Source organism: Clinocottus analis, unplaced genomic scaffold, assembly GCF_023055335.1.
Source record: "Clinocottus analis isolate CAN_PGR_092001 unplaced genomic scaffold, fCliAna1.0.p SCAF_13, whole genome shotgun sequence".
Taxonomy (NCBI): Eukaryota; Metazoa; Chordata; class Actinopteri; order Perciformes; family Cottidae; genus Clinocottus; species Clinocottus analis.
Window position 1 is genome coordinate 1,828,363 of NW_027175854.1, and position 20,175 is coordinate 1,848,537.

The 20,175-nt window shown below is 40.1% G+C and overlaps 1 protein-coding gene across 1 annotated transcript in view; it reads left to right on the forward strand.

Annotated features, from left to right (window-relative positions):
• The window catches only part of LOC137783442 (astrotactin-2-like), a 218,803-nt gene extending 200,262 nt beyond the window's left edge, over positions 1-18,541 (forward strand). The window contains exons 20-23 of the mRNA XM_068573373.1: positions 5,968-6,109; positions 13,977-14,077; positions 14,410-14,593; positions 16,788-18,541. Coding sequence (XP_068429474.1) covers positions 5,968-6,109; positions 13,977-14,077; positions 14,410-14,593; positions 16,788-17,025 — 665 coding nt within the window. The 3' untranslated portion in view covers positions 17,026-18,541. The remainder of the gene's footprint in view (positions 1-5,967; positions 6,110-13,976; positions 14,078-14,409; positions 14,594-16,787) is intronic.
• Positions 18,542-20,175: the final 1,634 nt, after the last annotated feature.

The window sequence follows — 20,175 nt, forward strand, 5'->3', positions numbered from 1 at the left end:
GTAATTTGAGATATTCATTATTTATTAAGATAGAATATCAGATTGAACTTCAAACTTTTAAGTAAATTAAAGTCGTTTAATCGGGTATGATGGAAACATAAGAAACAAAAATGCATTAACATAGTGTGTATTTTATCATATCCAGCTATTGATTTACAGTACAATACTGTTTGTTGTCCTTGGTTGTCTACCTAACAATTGCATAAAAGTACTTAAATGATAATATTAGTATGATTTTAAAAAGAACAGTAATGTGTATACATGTTTTAAATGCACCGCTAGCTGTATGTATTTTTTTTAAAATTTATATAACAATTGAATTACTGTTGTCATCCACTGTACAGACATTGAGATACATTCATACATCCATAACGTGTTTTGTTGTTCGAGCAGAAAAAAAGTCCTAATCAGTGAACCTACTGATCTTTTGGATATATATTTACACTCTTTTTCTAACTCCCTCACACACACACACACACACACACACACACTCACGTACACCCACAAACACACAGCTAATGGCTGAGGCAATTACACTCTGAAATCAGTGGCATAATGGAAGAGGTATGTCGAGGATAACAGTACAGCAAGTCTGGTTTTCAACATCAGACGACATTCCAGCGTGTACACACCTGTCTCCACATCCTGCCACAGAAGGACCAACACATTGAAGGTGTGCATGTTCATTGTGTATGCCTCCTAAAAACTGCGTTCCCATACAACAAGACTGCATTGTCAATTATGATTCGGGGGAAACATTTTCACCCAGATTCTGCTATTTTTTGACCAATCACAAATCCAGTTGAATCATCGTCCTCAGAAGTCTGTATAGGGAGGAGGTCGGGGTTGTTGAATGGGTCGAACAAACACACAACTTACAGGGAGACTTTTGTTTGTGTAAACCAAAAGTCAACGTTTACTTATTTTCATATACATCCGTAACTTAATTAACATAACAAGCATACTCAATTTAAGCCAAACCTTGATGTTTTTACTCAACTTAACCAAGTAATTCTATTGTATTTTTGTTGTTTAATGTTTACCATATGTTTAAACCAAAGACCATATTCCAGGAGAAAACATGTTTCCAATCCGTTCTCTTTTCCAACTTGTCAAATACTGACAGTTGGTCACTTCAGCTTTAGAAATTGCACTGACCAAGTGTTGGTATTTGACGAGTTGGAAGTGAGAATGTGTTGACGTTTCCCTTAAAACGTAACTGAGAATACAATTCAGTTGTATGGGTCGGTCCTTTTGTTGGAGACAGAGTTGGTATTTGGTTAGTTTATAATCCCACTCTTGTGTTTAAATTGCTCTACTCTCGCAACTTTCTGTTCACTCTTTGTTATTGACCTTTCCCCGCCCATGGCTATTATTCACCCCGTGCTTCCCACAGAGGAAGGAGCTCTCTTTAAATTGCCCAGGCTGTGCCCACCCCCTCATTTTGTTTGTGTTTGTTATGTGACAAGAATTTTTCGAGAGGGGTTTTCCTTTTCTTCTTTGAGAATTTGGGTGAGTCTGGGTTAGGAACTGTTGCTGTTGTGTGCCCGCAAAGCTTTTGGAGACATATGATATTGGGTCTGTACAAAGAAACTTGACTTGACTTGTTTGCTACGACGTCCTAGTTTCAAGGCCTGTGTGCGTTTGAATCAGACCAGTTCTCTCTGTACGCTGTCTGTCAGCCCATCTCGTCATGTTCCCATGATTTGCTATTATTTGTTCCCCTTTCAGCTTACTAAAAAGGTCACCTGGCATTTACCATGAGGTTTTAATCGCCATATAAGCTGGAGAACACGCAAAATGGCTTTTACCGTAATAGAATTTCAGGGGCCTTTAATTTTTGCCAGCTGTGTGCTATTCTGGCTTTGGTATTGATAGAAATGTTGACGGACCACAGGGCTACCCATGAGGAACCCCTCAGAAGGGAAGAACCATTACTGCTACTTCTGGGTGGGTTGTGATATCTCACTCTGGGGTTAATGCATTTGATTTAGAGTATTATTCACAAACTCTAGATCGGTATGCAAGCACTTAAAAAACTACCACCTTGGAGATGATTGAATGTCCTCAATAGAAATTAACACACTTCCAGACGTAGCCATACATGTGTTCCAACGGCTTGTAAAAAGACTTCCAGTTTAGCGGTTGAGTCATACGATCATTTTGCATGTGTGAACACTCCACATTCAATTTCATCACTCATGCCATCATTTCCTCAGCCCAGTCTCACAATCACGCCAGCCCCTTTCTTACTCCTTTGTTTGTGATAATGAAGTAAAGCAGGTATTTTCTTTGTACCTTCTTAGTTTCAACAGCTGATTCAGAACCTGCAGCTACACAGAAAATATTCCTACTCTTTCTCTACTTTAAATTTAACAACTTTCCTTATACAAAGTTACTTAAGCTGCATTTCACATAGAAACTGTTCCTGTTTGCTTGTATGCAATGCAAATGTGCAGGATTTTTACGGCTGTGACATTTCGTATAAATAGTGCAGCATCCATTCGAAATGCATAGCAGTTCGGACCGTGGACTTGTTCGGAGCGCATGATTGTTTTTACAGCTCAACACTCATTGACTAGAGGGAAGTAAAGTAGAGTTTGGTTGTAATGTTAGTTTATCCAGCAGCAGAAGAGAACTGCAGGCAAGCCGGCTGTGAACAACATGCTCAACTCTGCAGAGCCCTGAAGCCCTGCCCCCGCTGCTGCAAAGAGCTCTGTTTGCTTTATTCAAAGCTTATGAATATTGAAAGTGATGCTTCTCCAATTTCCACCAAATTCGACAAGGCACATCCTTGGGTACCCAGCAAGATACCCATCAAGTGTGAAGAAGATTTGATGAACGTTTTTTAAGATATACAAAGGACACAGATAGACATTCCTTCATAGTTCCTTGTGAAACAGCCATCCTATTTTCTATGTTTTTCAGTATATCATTGTCGTTACTTACAATTGTTTGCTTCCTGCAAACTGACATTTAGACAAAGAAAAGGCCAATATCAGCCATTTACTGTGTGTATATGATTGTACATTCTGTACCCCCACTAAGCCTGCATACACTGGTCATATATTTACGTAATTGCATAACAGTTTATAGCTTTGAGAGGGCTCTGTTTAAAGAGGGTTTGAACCATGGAATGTGTGGTGGAGTTTGCCAGGTGAAGGTATATAATTGTTAAAAAACTAAAACACACTGTGTTCTCCTGCTGAGTCCTTAAATTGATAATTATACAGTAAGCCACCCGAGAGCAACCAAAGACCAGACCGAAGAAATTTGACTTTTGTTTAGTCTTCCAGATGCATCAAAGATACTTCGGAGCCTCCCAGTGCTGTCAGTGATAGATGTAGCTTATTCACACTCAACGTATAATGTCAGATTATGACATATTGCATCATGTCACTAAACTAAGCCCGAGATTCTCCTCTCTAATTATGCCTATAGAAGACATAACATCTCTCTAACTCTGTTAGGACACATGAAGATTGTCATGAAAAGTGCTTGTTTTGGACCCAAACTTTTAAAGATCGGTGTTGCAAATTAGCTACAATATAAACACTATGATCAAGTCATTTAATAATGGCATAATCAGTGCTTTATGTGTGGATGTTTGACCACTCGAGGATTTTCAAAATATGCAGATAAAGGCTCAGTAACATGCAGAGTCATAAGTTATGGGTGGGGACAAATTAAAACAAATTTCCCTAAAAGCTTAAAATTGGCACAGCGAAATACATCTTTGCTTGAGTTGGGAGTTCCACTCATAATTTCTTTAGACAAATGTATACACATCCATCATCTTTGTTGCAACTTTTTTGCTTTCCATTGCATTTCATCAAATCACTGCTACTTCCCAGACATGTCTCCTTCCCAAAACCCTTTTCTTAATCACTTTTCCCCCCTAAAATGATGTCAAGCCCATAAATAAAAGAAGGAAATTAATTTGCCCGGTGTAGGTATGCCACACATATCTGAACACATTTGAATAGTGTTTCTCCTTTAGCTCACCATGCATACAGAAAGCAGCAGAACTTAGCCAGCCAAACAATATCTCCTTCCCTACTGTCCTTTTACAGTTCCTTTGTCTCCTTTTGTGTTGTCATTGTCTAAAGTGTTCACTGTTCTCTGTGTGTGTGGGATCATTTGTCTAAGGGCTACATTTTCGGTTTGGCTTGTGAGCCAGCCATGAAAGGTTAGCCTTCCTATATGAGTATGAGTCAGTGTGTTTGATTGCTCAGTTAAGATGTTATAATCACACACATCAACTCGCCGCTACCAAAACAGAAGTCACAAGTGGTTGCTTCTGACTTGTCACGCATCATCTCCTTGATTTATTCAGATTATCAAAACATCTATTGGCATCATTCTTCTGCTTGAAGACATCCAAAATCATAAAAATGTAAACACTCACTGTCCTTTCTCCTTTCTTCTCTCATTGTTTTGACTTGTTCTCCCCCTCTTTTTACTCCCACTTTTGTCCACATTGTATTTGAAGTCTCTTTCTACTTTTATCCTTTGTGAAGAGGTAAAACTTTGGCATTTAATTGGCACTCTTCTCATAGTTGCTGGCAATAGGAGGTGGAGGGATGGACTTTAAAGGCAGAAAGAGCGCAGGCCTGATCAGGTCAACAGTCAATCTTAACCCCATCATCATGGTTTTGTCAATGTAAAAATAGGGTCGTTTCCTCAAACAAAACACACGCTGGTGTTCCTTTTTGCACATAGCTTCACAATTTGCTTCAATGACTGTATTTGTCCCAAGATATTTGAAAGATTCCATACATTCCACAATCTAACTATTAATAAATATGATTAAATATGTGTGAGTGGGTCTTCTCAAATCATTTACCATGTCTTTGGCTTTACATATATTAAATCAAAGACAGGACTCATTATACCAGCGGACGAAGTTGTCGATGACCAGGCCAGAATTGCTCTCATTATCCTGGAGCCTATTGATAATCATTCATCAACAGTACTTGTTATTCTTAGCAGATTTCAACAACAAACTGAATTCATCCAAATTGAGATTCATGTTTCAAGTCTTTAAAAGAGCAACACTGCAACCGTGCATGAATGTGTTTAGGGGAAAACCTCCTATACACAGAGTTCTTTCCGTAAAAAGGTCAAGTCAGTCATTTGTGCAGTTCTTTTTCCTCTCTTCTGCAACCTTCCCTTACCATGCCCTCGTGCCCTCCCAGCCAGACTTTCTCCCTGTGTTTATAAGTTGGCCCATGTATCATAAGCTAAAACTAAGCTGCCCTTTACCATGTGAAGAAATAGTTGGGAATCCAACCACTTGAGACCTTTAAACTATTTTGACAGCTTCCTCTTTTTTCCATCACCTCCATGAGCACTGGAAACTGGCATCATGTATATTTGTGTGTCTAAACGAACAAGTTTGCGTCACTTGCCTTTCCCGTAAGCAGACATGAAAGATATTTCACAACTTGTAAAGTACTGTGAGACGGCACGGTGCTCAGAGAGATATCATTGTAACAGTATACACTATGCCCATAGAGGAGAAAACCCCTGTTTTCTTACTGTAATGTAATGTGTATGGTCGGCTGTCATGAAAAAGTCATATATTCAATGTATCCTCAGACTTGGTGCTGGAGAAATGAGTCCGAACGGACAGGGCAGAAGTGACAATCATAACGCCGAATAGTAGGATCATTGATAATGAAATAACTACTTTCTTATATGTAGAAATGAGTTTATGACTGAGGTAATGTTGGGTGACCATTGTTTTTACTATTTTAATTACTGTGGTGGAACCAAAACATCTGCTATTGTTTTGTTTATCTAAGAACAATAGATGACAGATAATGTTGAAGTGCTTGTTGTCCTCCTTTTTTGTCAGAAAGTATGACAGATGGTAACATTTCCAATGTGACCTTTTTCACAAAAAAAATCATTGTTTCCTCTCTGTCTACTTTTCTTTATTTCCTTTAATTGTGTCTCTACTAGGTGAAGTTCTGAGTCTAGTGGAGGATCTGTTTTCTGGTTTGGGTTCATCCTGTGTTGTTGCTGGGAAGAGGACCGGAGACCATCCTCACTCTGTGATATACTCGGTGGTCTTTAAGTGCCTGGAATCCGACAGTCTGTACAAGTAAGTCTGCTTTTTCCAAGTCCATTGAGTTACTGATTTATTGTTGCTGTATATTTCTTCAACATTTGAATAAACATGAGTTATGCTTTGCATTATGTTGTAGGTAATTTAGACAGAGTTTCGAGGTTCCTGCACATATATGTGAAGAATAGTTTGACCCTAATTATTTCTGCATTTCAGGGAGTGTAAATTTAAAAGAAAATGGACATTTCACTTATTAGGAAAATATACATTACAATATATTATAACCCGGAGGTCGTGCATGATCGTGGTGGGAAATTGTCTGTGCTGCTCAGGTGAGGGGCTTGACTTTGTATGTTAAGTGCCAATATAGTGAGTATCTTAAAAAAAGTACCCTTCCCTAGAACTAGAATAAAACTCATGCATAGGGGTCAAATGACAGGGGTTGGATTTGTACAAGAACACTTATTTCACAACATATCTATGCTCAACTTTGGAATTAAATTAAGGCCTATTGAGGAGGCCCATTGAAAGTGTGGCCCAATGCCCATTTTGGTAGCAATCTGAGATCCTGATGGACACCTCTGGAGAATAAGGGTGTCAAGCCAAACAAGGAGAGTATCAGACGTGTTTCACCCGGGGAACTACTTAATCACGGGTCTAGTTCTTGGAAGCCTGAAGCACTTCGGCTCCGGGGGTCTCGGAAGAAAATGAGTGGAAGGAGATTTGCGAGGCCCAGGAGAGAGACTTTTGTTTGGCTTCAAAGAGGTTGTGGCAAACCATGACTCGATTCAGGAAGCGCAGGAATGGCCTCACCGAGGCAGTTTTCAGCAGAGGAGAACTGCTGCCCTTGACATGAGGAACTGCTGAACCCAACTGACACCACTTTCTGTGGAGTAGGCAGACTTTCAGGATTCAGAGGAAGTCTTGCCCATCTCTCAAGTGGAGGACAACAAAAAGCGCCTCAGTGACATGGTGCCAGTGGTGGTGGAGATTTTAACAGGATTGTAAAAGGCTCTAGTTATATTAATACACCTCATACATCAGTTTGGTGTGGATGTTAGGGGATGTGACTATGAACTGCCAGGAGAGGCTTGTGATTCCCATTGTTTTGATAAAAGGGAACACAATTTTGTGCTAAATCTTTACTATGACTTAACATTTGTATTATTTAAACTTGTAAGTAATGAAACAGTGCATTTCTACAGCAAAGCGGCACAATCCTGTCCCGACTCACCTACAGCATTCTGGGACAATAATCTTGGTCTCGGTCTCACTTGATTGTTTTTCTGACCGCATGTTTCTCTTGTGTTCCCCATTACAATAGGAAGACCTTTTGTTATTGAAAATTATGTTGTGGCCATGTTTGCATCTTTCCCAAGTACTGGGCAAATATCAGCAATACCACATCCTTCCTTGGGTGTCTAAAATTCCTACTGCAAATGCTATTTTGTTTCACAGGGTGAATTTTGTTACCTTCAACAGCTGGGTCGAGTTAACTAGGAACGAGTACTTAGTCTCAACTTGGTGAAAGTGGTGGATGCTTCCGTTCTTTTATGTTCTCTTTGGTCAGAGCAGACCAGGAATTTAGTGCATACAGAATGATCTCTGTTAAGAGGTGGTGTTTTTTAAACGAAAAGAAAAAATGTACAACTCTTTGTAGATTTTGGCGGCCATTTTGGTAACAGACAGACCTAGCCTTAGGTAATTTAATGCGCTCATAGCTATCACGCTTTAAACTTACTGTTGCTAATTGTGGATGAGTTAGTGAATAGGACTACCCTATTTGCCATTAGAGTGGGTCTTCTGAAAAACCAAGGTAATAACCGTTTACCGGTGTGGTTCTTACCTGAAATTGCATTACACTGAAACCTCTTATATTTTATTTCGCTCATGTACATACATGGAGGATAAATACACTCCATACAACATGTTGCATTTCATTTAAACAACACAAAGGACAAAATAAAAACAATTCTCTGTAACAGCGTCAAAAAGAAAATAATTGTTATCATTAATTGCTTGACAGATTTACAGGATTGATCTACACTGATGCTGGGCTAATATATTTTTTCTATTTAATCAGTTCATTGCGACAAAAAAAAAAAGTTTTCTTATCCGAGTGGATATTGCTGTCATGTGCATTTTCTCTGAGCCCCATTTGCCCTCTGCGTCTTGAACCACAGTAGCAAGAGGAGCAGACAGTGAACCAGACAGGACCCAGATGTTGTTGTGGCTGACATAGAACACATGAAACACAATGTCTTCTCGGCTTTTGACTGTCTTCTCAGGTTTTGTTATGTCACTTGTGTTTATAATGCTTTTGCTATGTGACGGCCTTGGTTTGTTTTGGGAACCTCAACGTTAGCAGAACAAAGTCTTCAACTGCTGTAGTCTGTTTGTATTTACCCTGGAGGGAAAGCTAAGGATGGATTAATGTAGCAATGCCAACTAGCTATTTAACGTTAAGGTCTCCCAGCAACACAGGTATAATAGTAAAATATGTGATTTGTTTATATAAACCTAACATTAACTTTGGAATATGTCATCACAAACTAAACAAGCGTGTCAATTTCTTATGGTTTGCACCCAGCAAAGAGGAGAGTAAATGGAGCAAATTTGTGTTCATAACTGAACATGTATACAAGTAAATAAAGATGCCACCTAGCAGTTATTAATGACAATTCTAAAAGATGTTAATGACAACAATTCAAGCAGCATCTGTGTTGTAAAATATAGGAAAAAAACATGATTTTGAGTGTCCTACAGGCTTCGACAGTGAATGAAAAATAGTTGGAAATACGTAGTAGTCAGGCTTCCAACAAAAACCTGCAACAAAACCTGTCAGTGTTATCTTTATTTAAGCATTCTCCACAGTGTTTTCCTTTGATAAGAGCAGAAAATGCGTCGGAATTACGTATGAGGGCACATCTGTTTGCTGCTAACTTCGCTGTTGTAATCAAAAGCCTGATAAGACCTCTACTGGTATAGGCTTTACACTTGGTCATTACCAAGGCTGCCCTAACGTACCCTTGCAAACATAATGCTCTTTATTCTGTGAAAAGTTCAGCTCATCTCAAAAGTGAATGACCAATAAATATATTGGATGCAAATAAACAGTCAAAATCAAATATTGGAATTAGAGAACGTCAGGCTACATATTTGCAATGAATATACTTGTTGGACTATCAGGCTTCCAACACCAATCACTCACCATACATTTTAATGTTGGCTTTGTGCTTCCAAACAGGTAAGACCTTTCATCAAATTAGTGTCTGTATTCACTGAGTGTGGCATTTTAATAGGCGCTGTCGGACCGAGCTGAAGACAACAGAAACCTGTTTGAAGAAAGAAAGCAGTAGCTTGTCACAAAAACATTTAAAGCAATTGTCTTGCTGGTCCAGGGAGAACTATAGTGGGTGTTCTCGCGGTTAGTGAACCACTTCCGCTTTCCTAAACTGGGTCCAAATCTGCTTTACCACCTTGGGTAGAAGAATCAACCACAAGCTCTTCGCCGTCCCCAGCAGGGCAGGAGACTGAGCTTCGCCCTGCCTGTTGATATGGGCTTTCTAAAAAACCATGGTGGAGACGGCTTACCAGCTCAGGTGAAGGCAACAGGAGTTAGCTTAGCATTAGCCAGTGTTTTTTAGCTTTCGGGTATCTTGTATTGGCTTTGAAAGAAAAGGTCTACGTGCATGGTGGCAGTAAAAGCAAACCTTTAAAATCATGCTTTGTAAAAAAAAGAGAACTACTTTGACAGTTAAACATTATACTCAACGTTTCACTAGCATCATTACATTGTACGCATCAATGTATGTTGAATTGCTTGCTAGCTTTGTTAAACTTGTAACCTAGATGGCTTTGTTAAGATTGAGACGTATTACTTATGTCAATAGTACAAATAATACACAAAATAAATACTAAGAATAAATAATGAGCAACACAACTACTACATTCTATGCAAATTAGTACATCATGACAACAGCTTTATGCAAATTTGTTAATTGCCATCATCTGATGGCTTCTGACCTTTTTGGGAACTGGTGCTGGAAAAGATCTGCAATCAGACTGCCTGAGGAGCAGTAAGTGGTCAGGTGCACAATTATATACCTTGATTTTGTCAATTGTCTTTCAAAATATTGATGGCATATGGTCGTGTCAATTTTCTGAAAGTATCCCAGTTCCAAAAATATCATGAGCATGCATTCACATCTCTTAAATACGTTTAATACAGTATTGTTCATTACATTCATTTGGACTATGAATATTGCTCACCTGAGCAGGAGATCATTCAGAACTGAGCTAAGTATCTATTTTAAAATGAAATGCAAGTACATTCTTTGGGGGCTGTTGCACCAGTGTAATGCCACATAGATCTGAGGATTTCAAAGTCATGAGATACTGTAAGCTGCCACAAATGTTCAGGCAGTGAGATACAATTCAATGTGGCTTTGACTGATTTGTGGACTGGCTCTACTGATGGGTGTCCAAATGCTGATGTCATGGAAAAGTCATCCCTTACTGCCCTAGCTTCTCTCCGCATGCCAAAAATACTGCCCTAATTGATCCTCTCTCACTTTCTCTCATTCCTCTTCTCGTGCTCTGTCTGTCTCTAAGCTTTCTATCTTGTCATCCCTTGTTCGGCTTTTGTCTCCACTGTCTCATTAAATTAGAGGACAATGATTACTTTAATGGCAACATTGTCAATTTACACAAACATTAATCTGCCATTTGTCCTCTTCATTATTTGCTGAGCTTTCAAAACCATTGGCACAGGGACAAAATTGAGCCGCTTCCAGAGGAGCCATGTGCAGCCAGACAGCCTTGGAATAGATGTGAGAGACAAGGAATTAGAGAGAGGGATAGACAGTGCTGAGCTATATGCAAGCAATGTAGATACAAAAAATAGAGAGGGACAAAGTAATGTGTATCACTGTGAGTGTGGGTGGGTGGGTGGCCGGGGTGGTTGTGTGTGTCTTGCCAATTCTGTTGCTTGATGTTTTGACATTCTCATGGCAGGCCAGACTGTGGCTGGTTCCTTTGTTCTCCAAGGCGATCTTTATCATCACTGAGTGCCTGCTCTGAGCTCAGACACTACACTCCGTCCATCCAGCCCCCTTTAATGTTACTATGTGTGTCTGTGAATGACAGCCGAAGAGCGTCAAAGGACCCCTGGTCACGGTTCTTTGGCATGACTGTGGTGTAAAAAAAGTGTTAAACTCTAGGCAAAAAAAAGAATGTAATACTACTATACATAACACTCGTGTAATTGCTGTAGGTTTTATGGAGGCGGAACATTGATTGTCATTGATGCCAACCAACAATCAGAAAACAGCAATAAAAGGCTGGCGAGCTCACATTCTGGGTCCCAAACAAAACTTTGAACAAATTGCCTTGATAAAACTCCTGTCTCGTGTTCCTCCAGCTCCCCTTTCCCACCTCATTGTATTCATCTGCACGTTATGTGGCCACATAATTTAAACAGTGTGACTGTTACATGCCGGCATTGTTTTGTTGGGCAGAGAAGCCAGTTAGGCCTGTGCGTCTTTTGTGAGGTTCTTGGGGAATACCGCATCCACCCTGCTGAATAACAAGACCAGACAAACTATGCGAGCTATGTCCAAACAGGTCATGTTACAAACAAAACAATAATTTGACAGCACTGGGACAGCTCTCACAAGACATTACATGAAAAGCCATGGTAAATGTTTTTAGGATGAAAAGCAAGTTTTGAAAGAACAATAATATTCAAATGCCTTTATTTTCATGTGTTCCTAAAAGTATTTAGCAATGGAATGCCATCCCGGCGGTTCATTTTGTGGTCATACTCTTGTTTTTACAGTGGTAATTATGTGGGAATACTGCTGAAAGCTTACAGATTTTCATAACTAGTTACACACATTTCTCAATACTATGTTCACTTTTTCTAAAACACAGTTTTGGATGAGTCTTATGATGAAGAACAAGTCAAGCAGAACACAAACTTAGCCACAACTGCATTGCTTATGGCATATACACTTAACATGCAATGTCATGCTTATATGTTCTTTCTGAGTTCTTCTCAGGTTGAAGTTGTATCGTCTGTACATGCCCAGACAGAACTGAGGAGAGGTCTAATTAGCTGAAATATTAAAAATCTCTGACGTTGGTTTAGCATGAGGGTGCAGTTCCTGTCATATATAGTTTTAGCATTAATGTGGCATATAAAATGCAAGTCAATTATTATCATTGTTTTCATTTTTTTGTCAATGGACGTATTCACCGTCTAGAGGAGGGTTATGTAAGAACATTGATCGGTGGTTCAATCCCCCAGCTCCTCTGGTCTATGTCGATGTGTCCTTGGGAAGGACACTTAAGCCCAATTCACTCCCGAAAGCTGTGCCATCGGTGTGTGAATGACATGTAAAAGTGCTTTGAGTGGTCCGAAGACAGGCCCATTTACCATCTACTCAGGAGCGGTATCAATCTTGTCCTCTGAGTTTCTAAAATGTCCAAAATGTTGAGTTTGTGCTGAAGGTCTGTGAATGCTGTGTGGCCACCTGTACCAATATGCTGCAGGTTGCTGCCAGCCATCTACTCCAATCTCATATCATAGCCAAATGCAGACGTTTTGACATATTATAGTAGTGCACTGGCGTTACTAATAACATTACGGATGGCTCTGAAGTGTCAAGTCAGTATGACAGAGTAAGCTAGCATGCGCAACACCAGGACCCCGAAAAATGAGCAGATAAATGGAATAAAGGCATAATTCATTAGGATATTTATAATTGTGCTTTTTTACACCTCAACTAGTCTTCTGGGAAAAGGCCTCAACAGTTAGTTGGATCTTATTATGAAGAAAATATGACAATATGACACTGTAACAAGTTAGGCTGAACAAACATCAGAGCTAATGCTGTCACCCTTTTTCAACGGTGATAGCATTAGCTAATAAAACCTGTTTGTTTACTGCTTTGTTAAGGGGCGTATGTATGATTTTGGAAATTCAGAGACCAGCAAAAGCAGCGCCTGCGTTTTCCTTGGTGTGGTTTCTGTGGTTGCCATGGTCACACAGAGAGCCTAAGTGGCAAGTTAAAAGTTCAACCATCATCAAGACAGCGGCTGCAAATAGCCGTGTGCATTCATGGGAGTGGCAGCCGCCTTCACTCTCTCCTTGCTGCTTCAAGGATATTGATGGATTAAGCTGTGCCACCCTTGATCCTTATTTTGGATTCAATATGACCATTTCCTCCGTGTACTTCTTCTTATTCACAAGTACACAGATTGGCATTTTCAAAAGGACATCTAAAGGTCATTTGTTTTCTATTCCGTGCCATGTGGCCCTACATTACTTGAGATGCGTTACATTGTGTCAGTGTGTCTTGTCTCCTGTTGCAGTGTCTTGAACTGCTTGCTGTGGCATGGTAGCGCGGTACTGAGCGGTCCTTCATGGAACCCCAAAAATTCTAATGTTTGACATTTTCAGAGAGAGGAACTTTGTCCTCATAGAGCGCTTAGAGTCAAGCCAGATGCTCGTCAACTTCTGTCTTGTCTGCCTCTGCGGTATTGGCTGCTCCCATTTTCAAATATAAATCCCACAATCGTAGGCTATTTATTCGCAAGTTGTTTACTGAAAACAATATGTGATGTCAGTGTATGGTTATACGGTCAAATATCAACTATCAAACCCACAATCCCATCCAGCACATTATGCTGCAAACAAAAACACACTATACAATACAAAAACACAATGTGAAGTTCATGTTTTAGGTGTCCTGGTCAAGCGTAAGCTGGTAATGGCTAGCACGATATTGTTTGGTGTATTTCTTTGCTCGCTTCTGGCACTGCATCATACTTGATCTAGGGATGTGATACTTAATAAACATTAATCTGCTGCTTTTTTGTCATGATATTGTGATATTAGGTTTACTGTCCGTGCAGTGGATAGCCGAGGCAGCTCCTCTGAGTCAAGCTTCGTCTCAGTAAGAACTTCCTGTCCAATGGTGGATGACAGCCGCGCTGAAGGTACCCCACCTTTTGATTGTCTCTTTCTCTGTCCTTACAGTATGGACATGCTTGATTAAATATTGTGATTATTAAAACATGTCCAAGAAAGACTACTTCCAGTTGCATTTAAGGGAGTTTAGCATATACTTTGTAAGAGGCTTGGCCCTTATTAGGGACTACAAATCCAGATATCTCAGGTTTCGCTGCATTGATGTTCAGCATCCTTGTTTTTTTTTATCTACCTCTAACAAGTCCACTAACCTTGTCAAAGTGCACTACTAAATCACAGACGTTTTCATAACATGTTTATGGGCTTTCCCCTCATATCTCTTTCTTTTACCTCCCTACAGAGATCGCAGACAAAGTGTACAACTTGTATAATGGCTACACCAGCGGCAAGGAGCAGCAGATGGCCTACAACACACTGATGGAGGTCCCTCCTCCGCTGTTGTACAGAGTCCAGCACCACTACAATTCCCACTATGAGAAGTTTGGAGATTTTGTCTGGCGCAGTGAGGATGAGCTGGGCCCCAGGTGAGAAGATCCATGCAAAAGCAGTCTTAAAACTAAATCTGATAGTCAGTGAACATCAACTGCAAAACCATTTCCTATTCTTTCTCATGAGAAGTTCCTTTGTGTGCACAACATGCCACAGCGACATCCCCTCACCCGTGAGCCTCTTTACAGGAACGTTGATAGTTTGTTGTGTGAAAAAACATTGAGACGTTGAGAAACTCACTGACTAACGCAACGTTGAAGGAAGAGGCGTCAACAGCACTTCAAAAGAAAGTTGAGAACAAGAACATTGATGTGTGCAAGACTGGCAACTGTGGCTCAGCGGTTAGCATTCCAATCTTTCAACCAGAGGGTCGGTGGTTTGAGCCCCGGCACTGCTAATCCATGTCGATGTGTCCTTGAGCAAGACGCTTGACCCCCGAATTGCTCCCTGTTGCTGTGTCTATGGTGTATAGAGCAACAATAAATTGCTTTGGATGAAAGCATCAGCTAAATGTAATGCAATGTAAAAGTTGGTCCAGCACTGATGATAAAAACAAGAAATCTGAAGTCAAGGCCCAGTGTTTTGTTTGGTCCACCGCCACTGCCTGGAAGCACTTCTTTCAAGCCATAAATAATGATATGATAATTGTGAAATAATTTTGGTTTGTAGAAAGATAACACTTTTCTGATTGGTGAAGGGGGAGTTGGGAGGCAAGGGTTTGCCATTGGGACTCAATATGGGGATACGGGGCGGTCACATGGTGGGTTTGTGTGTGGGCAGTTATGAGGAAGTGGGGGTGGAGGTGAGGGGGGGGGGGGACTTTTGGATGAGCGAGCACGGATTATTTACTGCCTGATGTTGGCAGAGTTGAGCCTCGTTGGGGTAATTTACAAGCAGGCTCTCTTGGTGGTGCCTTTTAAAAGGTAACAGGATGGCCAGCTGAAGCGTCAGCACAGCCTCCAGGAGCCCAGACTCCTACGAGCCCAACGTGTCCATGAGCATTGTTACAACTGAACTCTTTCTAATTATATTGTTTTTTTTGGACACGCTGTGATACTTGGTTGCTGCTTTATTTACCTTGACTGTAAACACAACTATTATCTTGTACTGCAACATACTTTTTCTATTTTCAGTTCAGTCCGTCTCTTTGACTCATTGTTGTTTTCAGCTCTCGGTTGGCTTTCTTTGAAACTGTGTTGGTGTCGAAATCAATTACTTTGCTTAAATCAGATGGAGCCAAATTGTTTACTGAGTTGGTACAGAAATAATATGTTTCTTTGTAATTTCCTTGTCGTCATGAATGGCATCAGACGTGTTTAATTGGTCCGCAGCTCACGTGCTTGTGAGTCTCTCTTGATTATGTGTTTGGTATTCCGTTGTTTCAGACATAAGAATTTAAGGGAAATGAGAAAAATGTTTTCCGCCCCTTTTTCAGCAAATAAGTGAAAAGGATGTCTGTACTCCTTGCTTAACTAAAGACAGATGTTGATGCTCAGCAGACACTGCTTTTCAAAACAATGGAATTCTGCCCTTCTCTGCGTGTGTTGTCCTCATTTTAGTATTTTAGTATCCTCATGAGCGTAACAATCTCCAAAACTTAAACGGCATTCTGAAGGTGTGTGTGTGTGTGTGTGTGTGTGTGTGTGTGTGTGTGTGTGTGTGTGTGTGTGTGTGTGTGTGTGTGTGTGTGTGTGTGTGTGTGTGTGTGTGTGTGTGTGTGGGTGTGTGTGTGTGGCAGGCAGTCCGGTCAGAGTGACGAGTGACACATTGTTGCAATTGTTTCAATCCTGGTAACATTTAACCACAAAGCCAGTGGAGGTGCAAATAAAGGAACATTGCCATCTTTTGGGAATTTCTTTGATGACGTTGTGGCACAAAATGAACCTCCAACACTGAGGTGGGTGGAGTGGCACAGAAGGAAGTTGTGTTTATGCAGATCAGATGACGTGGGGAATTTGAAGGTGCCCTCTTTGGTATGAAATTGTGGCTGTTCTTGGTTCTCATACATACACTAGATATGTTTAAATCACTCTCCATCGTTAATGTGATGAGGCAGATTGTTATACTTGTTAATTATAAGGTCATTTTAAACAAGTGTGCTTTTATTTTTAGGAAAGAAGAGGGAAAAATCTGTTTCGGCCTCTTCACGTCTCGATTCTGGATGTCAGTTCAAACTTGAGAGAAACTGTAATGATGATTTTGTTGTTGTCTTGTCTTCTTCTTTAATAGAAAATCCAACCTGATACTACACAGGGTGGAAAAGATTAGCCACTACTGCCGATCCCTCCTGCGCAGCACCCACATCCAGAGCCGCACCGACACCATGGCGTACGTCTACTGCCGGAGCGAAGAGGGGCGACCTCCAAGTAACACGTGGCACGGCTCTATACATGAAAGTCGCACCACCTGCATGGAAAAGCTCATTTCTGTGCAGCGTAACACATACAGCAACACTAAACTGCGATGAGACAGGAGTTCAGAGGCGGCGGTGCGTTTTCTTTTTTTTCCTGCAAAATGACATCAGTGATTGATGAACCTCGTCACTCACTCTGCAGCAAGTGTCTCTCAAGTGACTGGTGGATTTTGAAAACCAAGAGAGCCTAAAAAAAACAACTCAGAATTCACTGGACATTGTGTTAAAGCCACCAAAAACATACTTTTGTGTGGCCTACTTTTACTGTAAAACAGAGAGAGAAAAAAAAAACTGGAGCAAAATGCCAGAGATCGCACATATCACCGAGAAACTGCAGTGTGAAAATGTAAAATATGACTCAGCCAAGAGAAAAACTGGTTGGTTTAAATACTTTGAATGTAATATTGTAGTTCCCTTTTGGTGCTTTGAAGCTTACCTGGAACACTTAAAAGAAAGAAAAAAAAGGAAAAATCAATAGCATAACTTATTTGCCTTTACTACTTTCCTTTGAAAGGAGAAATTGACAAGTGTTAAAAGCCATTTGAAAATCACTTTCTAGTTTTCAAGTTCCCATTGTTAACAAAAAAAATAATGTTTTTCTTCAGCAATGAAATAAGTAAGTGAGAAACTATTTTGTAAGTCTGTACTACATTTGGTAGATTAAATTGAAATAGCAAGGCTTTCTGTGGTAACATGATAAACTATTAGACTATCAGCCTGTTGAAATTATGCAAAGACAGAGTGGGTATTCATTTATAGATTTTGAACTTAGCACTGACTTCTAGGAATCCTTTTGTCATCATCATCTCTTTTTGAATCTACAGCACCCACAATAAATACTACGGGAAGTTCACTGATTTCGAGAACTTGTGTTTCTCAGACAAAGGACGGACCTGAACGCGGTAAATGATGTATCTAAGAAAAGAAGACAACGCTGCGGCCACACCCAAGTCTTTCAAATAAATGCTTTACATAACTTGTTGGGTTTTGGTATAAGAATAACCACAGCAACTGTATTATAATTGATGTTGAAAAAAAAAAAAAAAAAACGCCCACACGTTATATTGCTAGATTGAATGATTTCTGCAAGATGTATGCAACCCATTGATAAGTCACGACTTCTCAGAAGAACTTATGTCATCACGGCAGAAGGAAAATACATAAATCATCGGACATAGCAGACAGAGGAGCAGTATTAGACGCTATTACAGTCATAATATGGTAACAATAAGGTAATACACAAGGAGAATATGAAGTTTGCTAATTCATGTGCATTCATAGAAAATATCGTAGGAATAAAGGTATAATAATTTTCCAGGTGGTCGCACATTTTGTGTTGAACCAACTGTGAAGTTGTGAGGTATTTTACACTGAAGTGTGTATCAGTGATTGTAGGGATCATCTTTTTAATCCTCTTATTTTTCAGTTCAATGTCATATCTTCAAAGCCATGAATATTGTTTTAATGAAGATGAACAATGCCTTTTTTTCAATATTTACATCTCATGTTATTTGAATTGTAAAATAATTAAATAAATTATTATATTGTACATTTTAAATTGTAAAAAAAAAAGTATTATGTGACTTTGTTTGTCTTTTCTGAAGAATGTGTAATATTAAACATGTATATAAAATCAAGACTTGTCTTTCATCGTGGCAATGAAGTGACATAAATTTAAGTTTGGAAAGGACTCATACGGCTCAGCTTGAAGCATTTCTTTAAACCTACTGCATTTGAAAGTGTAGTGGCAGGATCATTTAAATCCCCCAATAAACATTATGCGTTGCAAACTAGTTTACCACATAATAAATATTTCCCCTTAAGTAATTACAAAAACATTTCTGAGAACATTTCCCAATTTTCATGACCTGAGAATTAGATAAGAGAGGCATAACATTATGCCAATGCATTGCTCATGATACAGTTATAGTGTTATGCCATGGAAACTTTAACAATGTATTTTGAAAAAAAATAATAGTATTACATAAAAATATGATATAAGGTGGCTGTAAAAGAAAATGGCAGAAAAAAAAAGTCTGCCCAGATGATAGGCTCTGACTTGAGATGGCTTCGTAGCGATCAGTGTGCGCTCTTCCGTCTTTAGTTCGACCAATGACGCAGGACCGTATCGCGGGTTAAGCAGCACGCTGCATCCTCGTACGGAAGCGGGTAACACAGCGGGTGTTGACTCAAACGATCTGGGAATTGCGTAATCATCCTCGTGCAGGTGATTTAGGATATCTCGGGGCACAGGTGAGACGTCTCCTTTGAGGATCTAAGTGTGTGAACATAAAAACAGTCTGTTGCTTGTCAGGCGAAGTGAAGACTGTTACCTCGGTTGTTTTGGGTACCAAAGCTGTCACCTCCTGCACCAATATAATGCAATATATTACAACGTGAAGGGTTGCGCCGGTCTTTCTAGCCTTGGGGTTCTCGTTGGTTTTTCGGCCATTGTTGCAGCAGCGTTGTGGTTCAAACCAAAGAGAGAGATTTTTAACGCCCGGGGTTTGGCGCGTTTTCCTGGTCTAGTCTTTTCATTTGATATCTACGCTTGTGTCTTTGTTCCGCCCACGTGGTGAAGTCCAAGTACACGCTATACTCATGTCATTAATAGTATCATCAAAGTAAAGTGTCATGTTTTGGGCTAACGGCTATCGGAACCACGCACACAGCTGACTGCGTTGTAGCTGCTCTGGGACACAAATACTCCACGCTTTATTATGTTTGCGTCAACCTCACGTTTCAACGCAAAGCGTATTGACAGAAAAAAGACTTGCGGTTGGGTTAGCTGAGACGCGTGCCTGCACTGAGCCGGTGCAGACGCCTGCGTAGAGTCGAACGAGAGCGTGATCTGGAGTGTGATACGGGCTGAGGAAAACATTTCCAATACAGTCGGGGTCTAGACAAAGGGGTTAGCCAATTGTGGGTTGTTTTTATTCAATCAGGCAAATACAGCAGCGGTCGTTGCAGACACACCTGGCGGAGATTTGCACTCTGAGTGAACCTTTTCTAATTTCTAGTGTATATCTCTTAATCTGACATGGTTGTGATTAGCTCATGGGGTTCACATGACTTGTGTCACCTCAGCGGAGAGAAGCCCCCACAGTAAGAAACCCACGGGCGTTAAGTTGCACAATATCACAGGAATATTTGTAATATAATAAGTTAGCGTGATGGCAAAATGAGACATGGATGAAAATAACT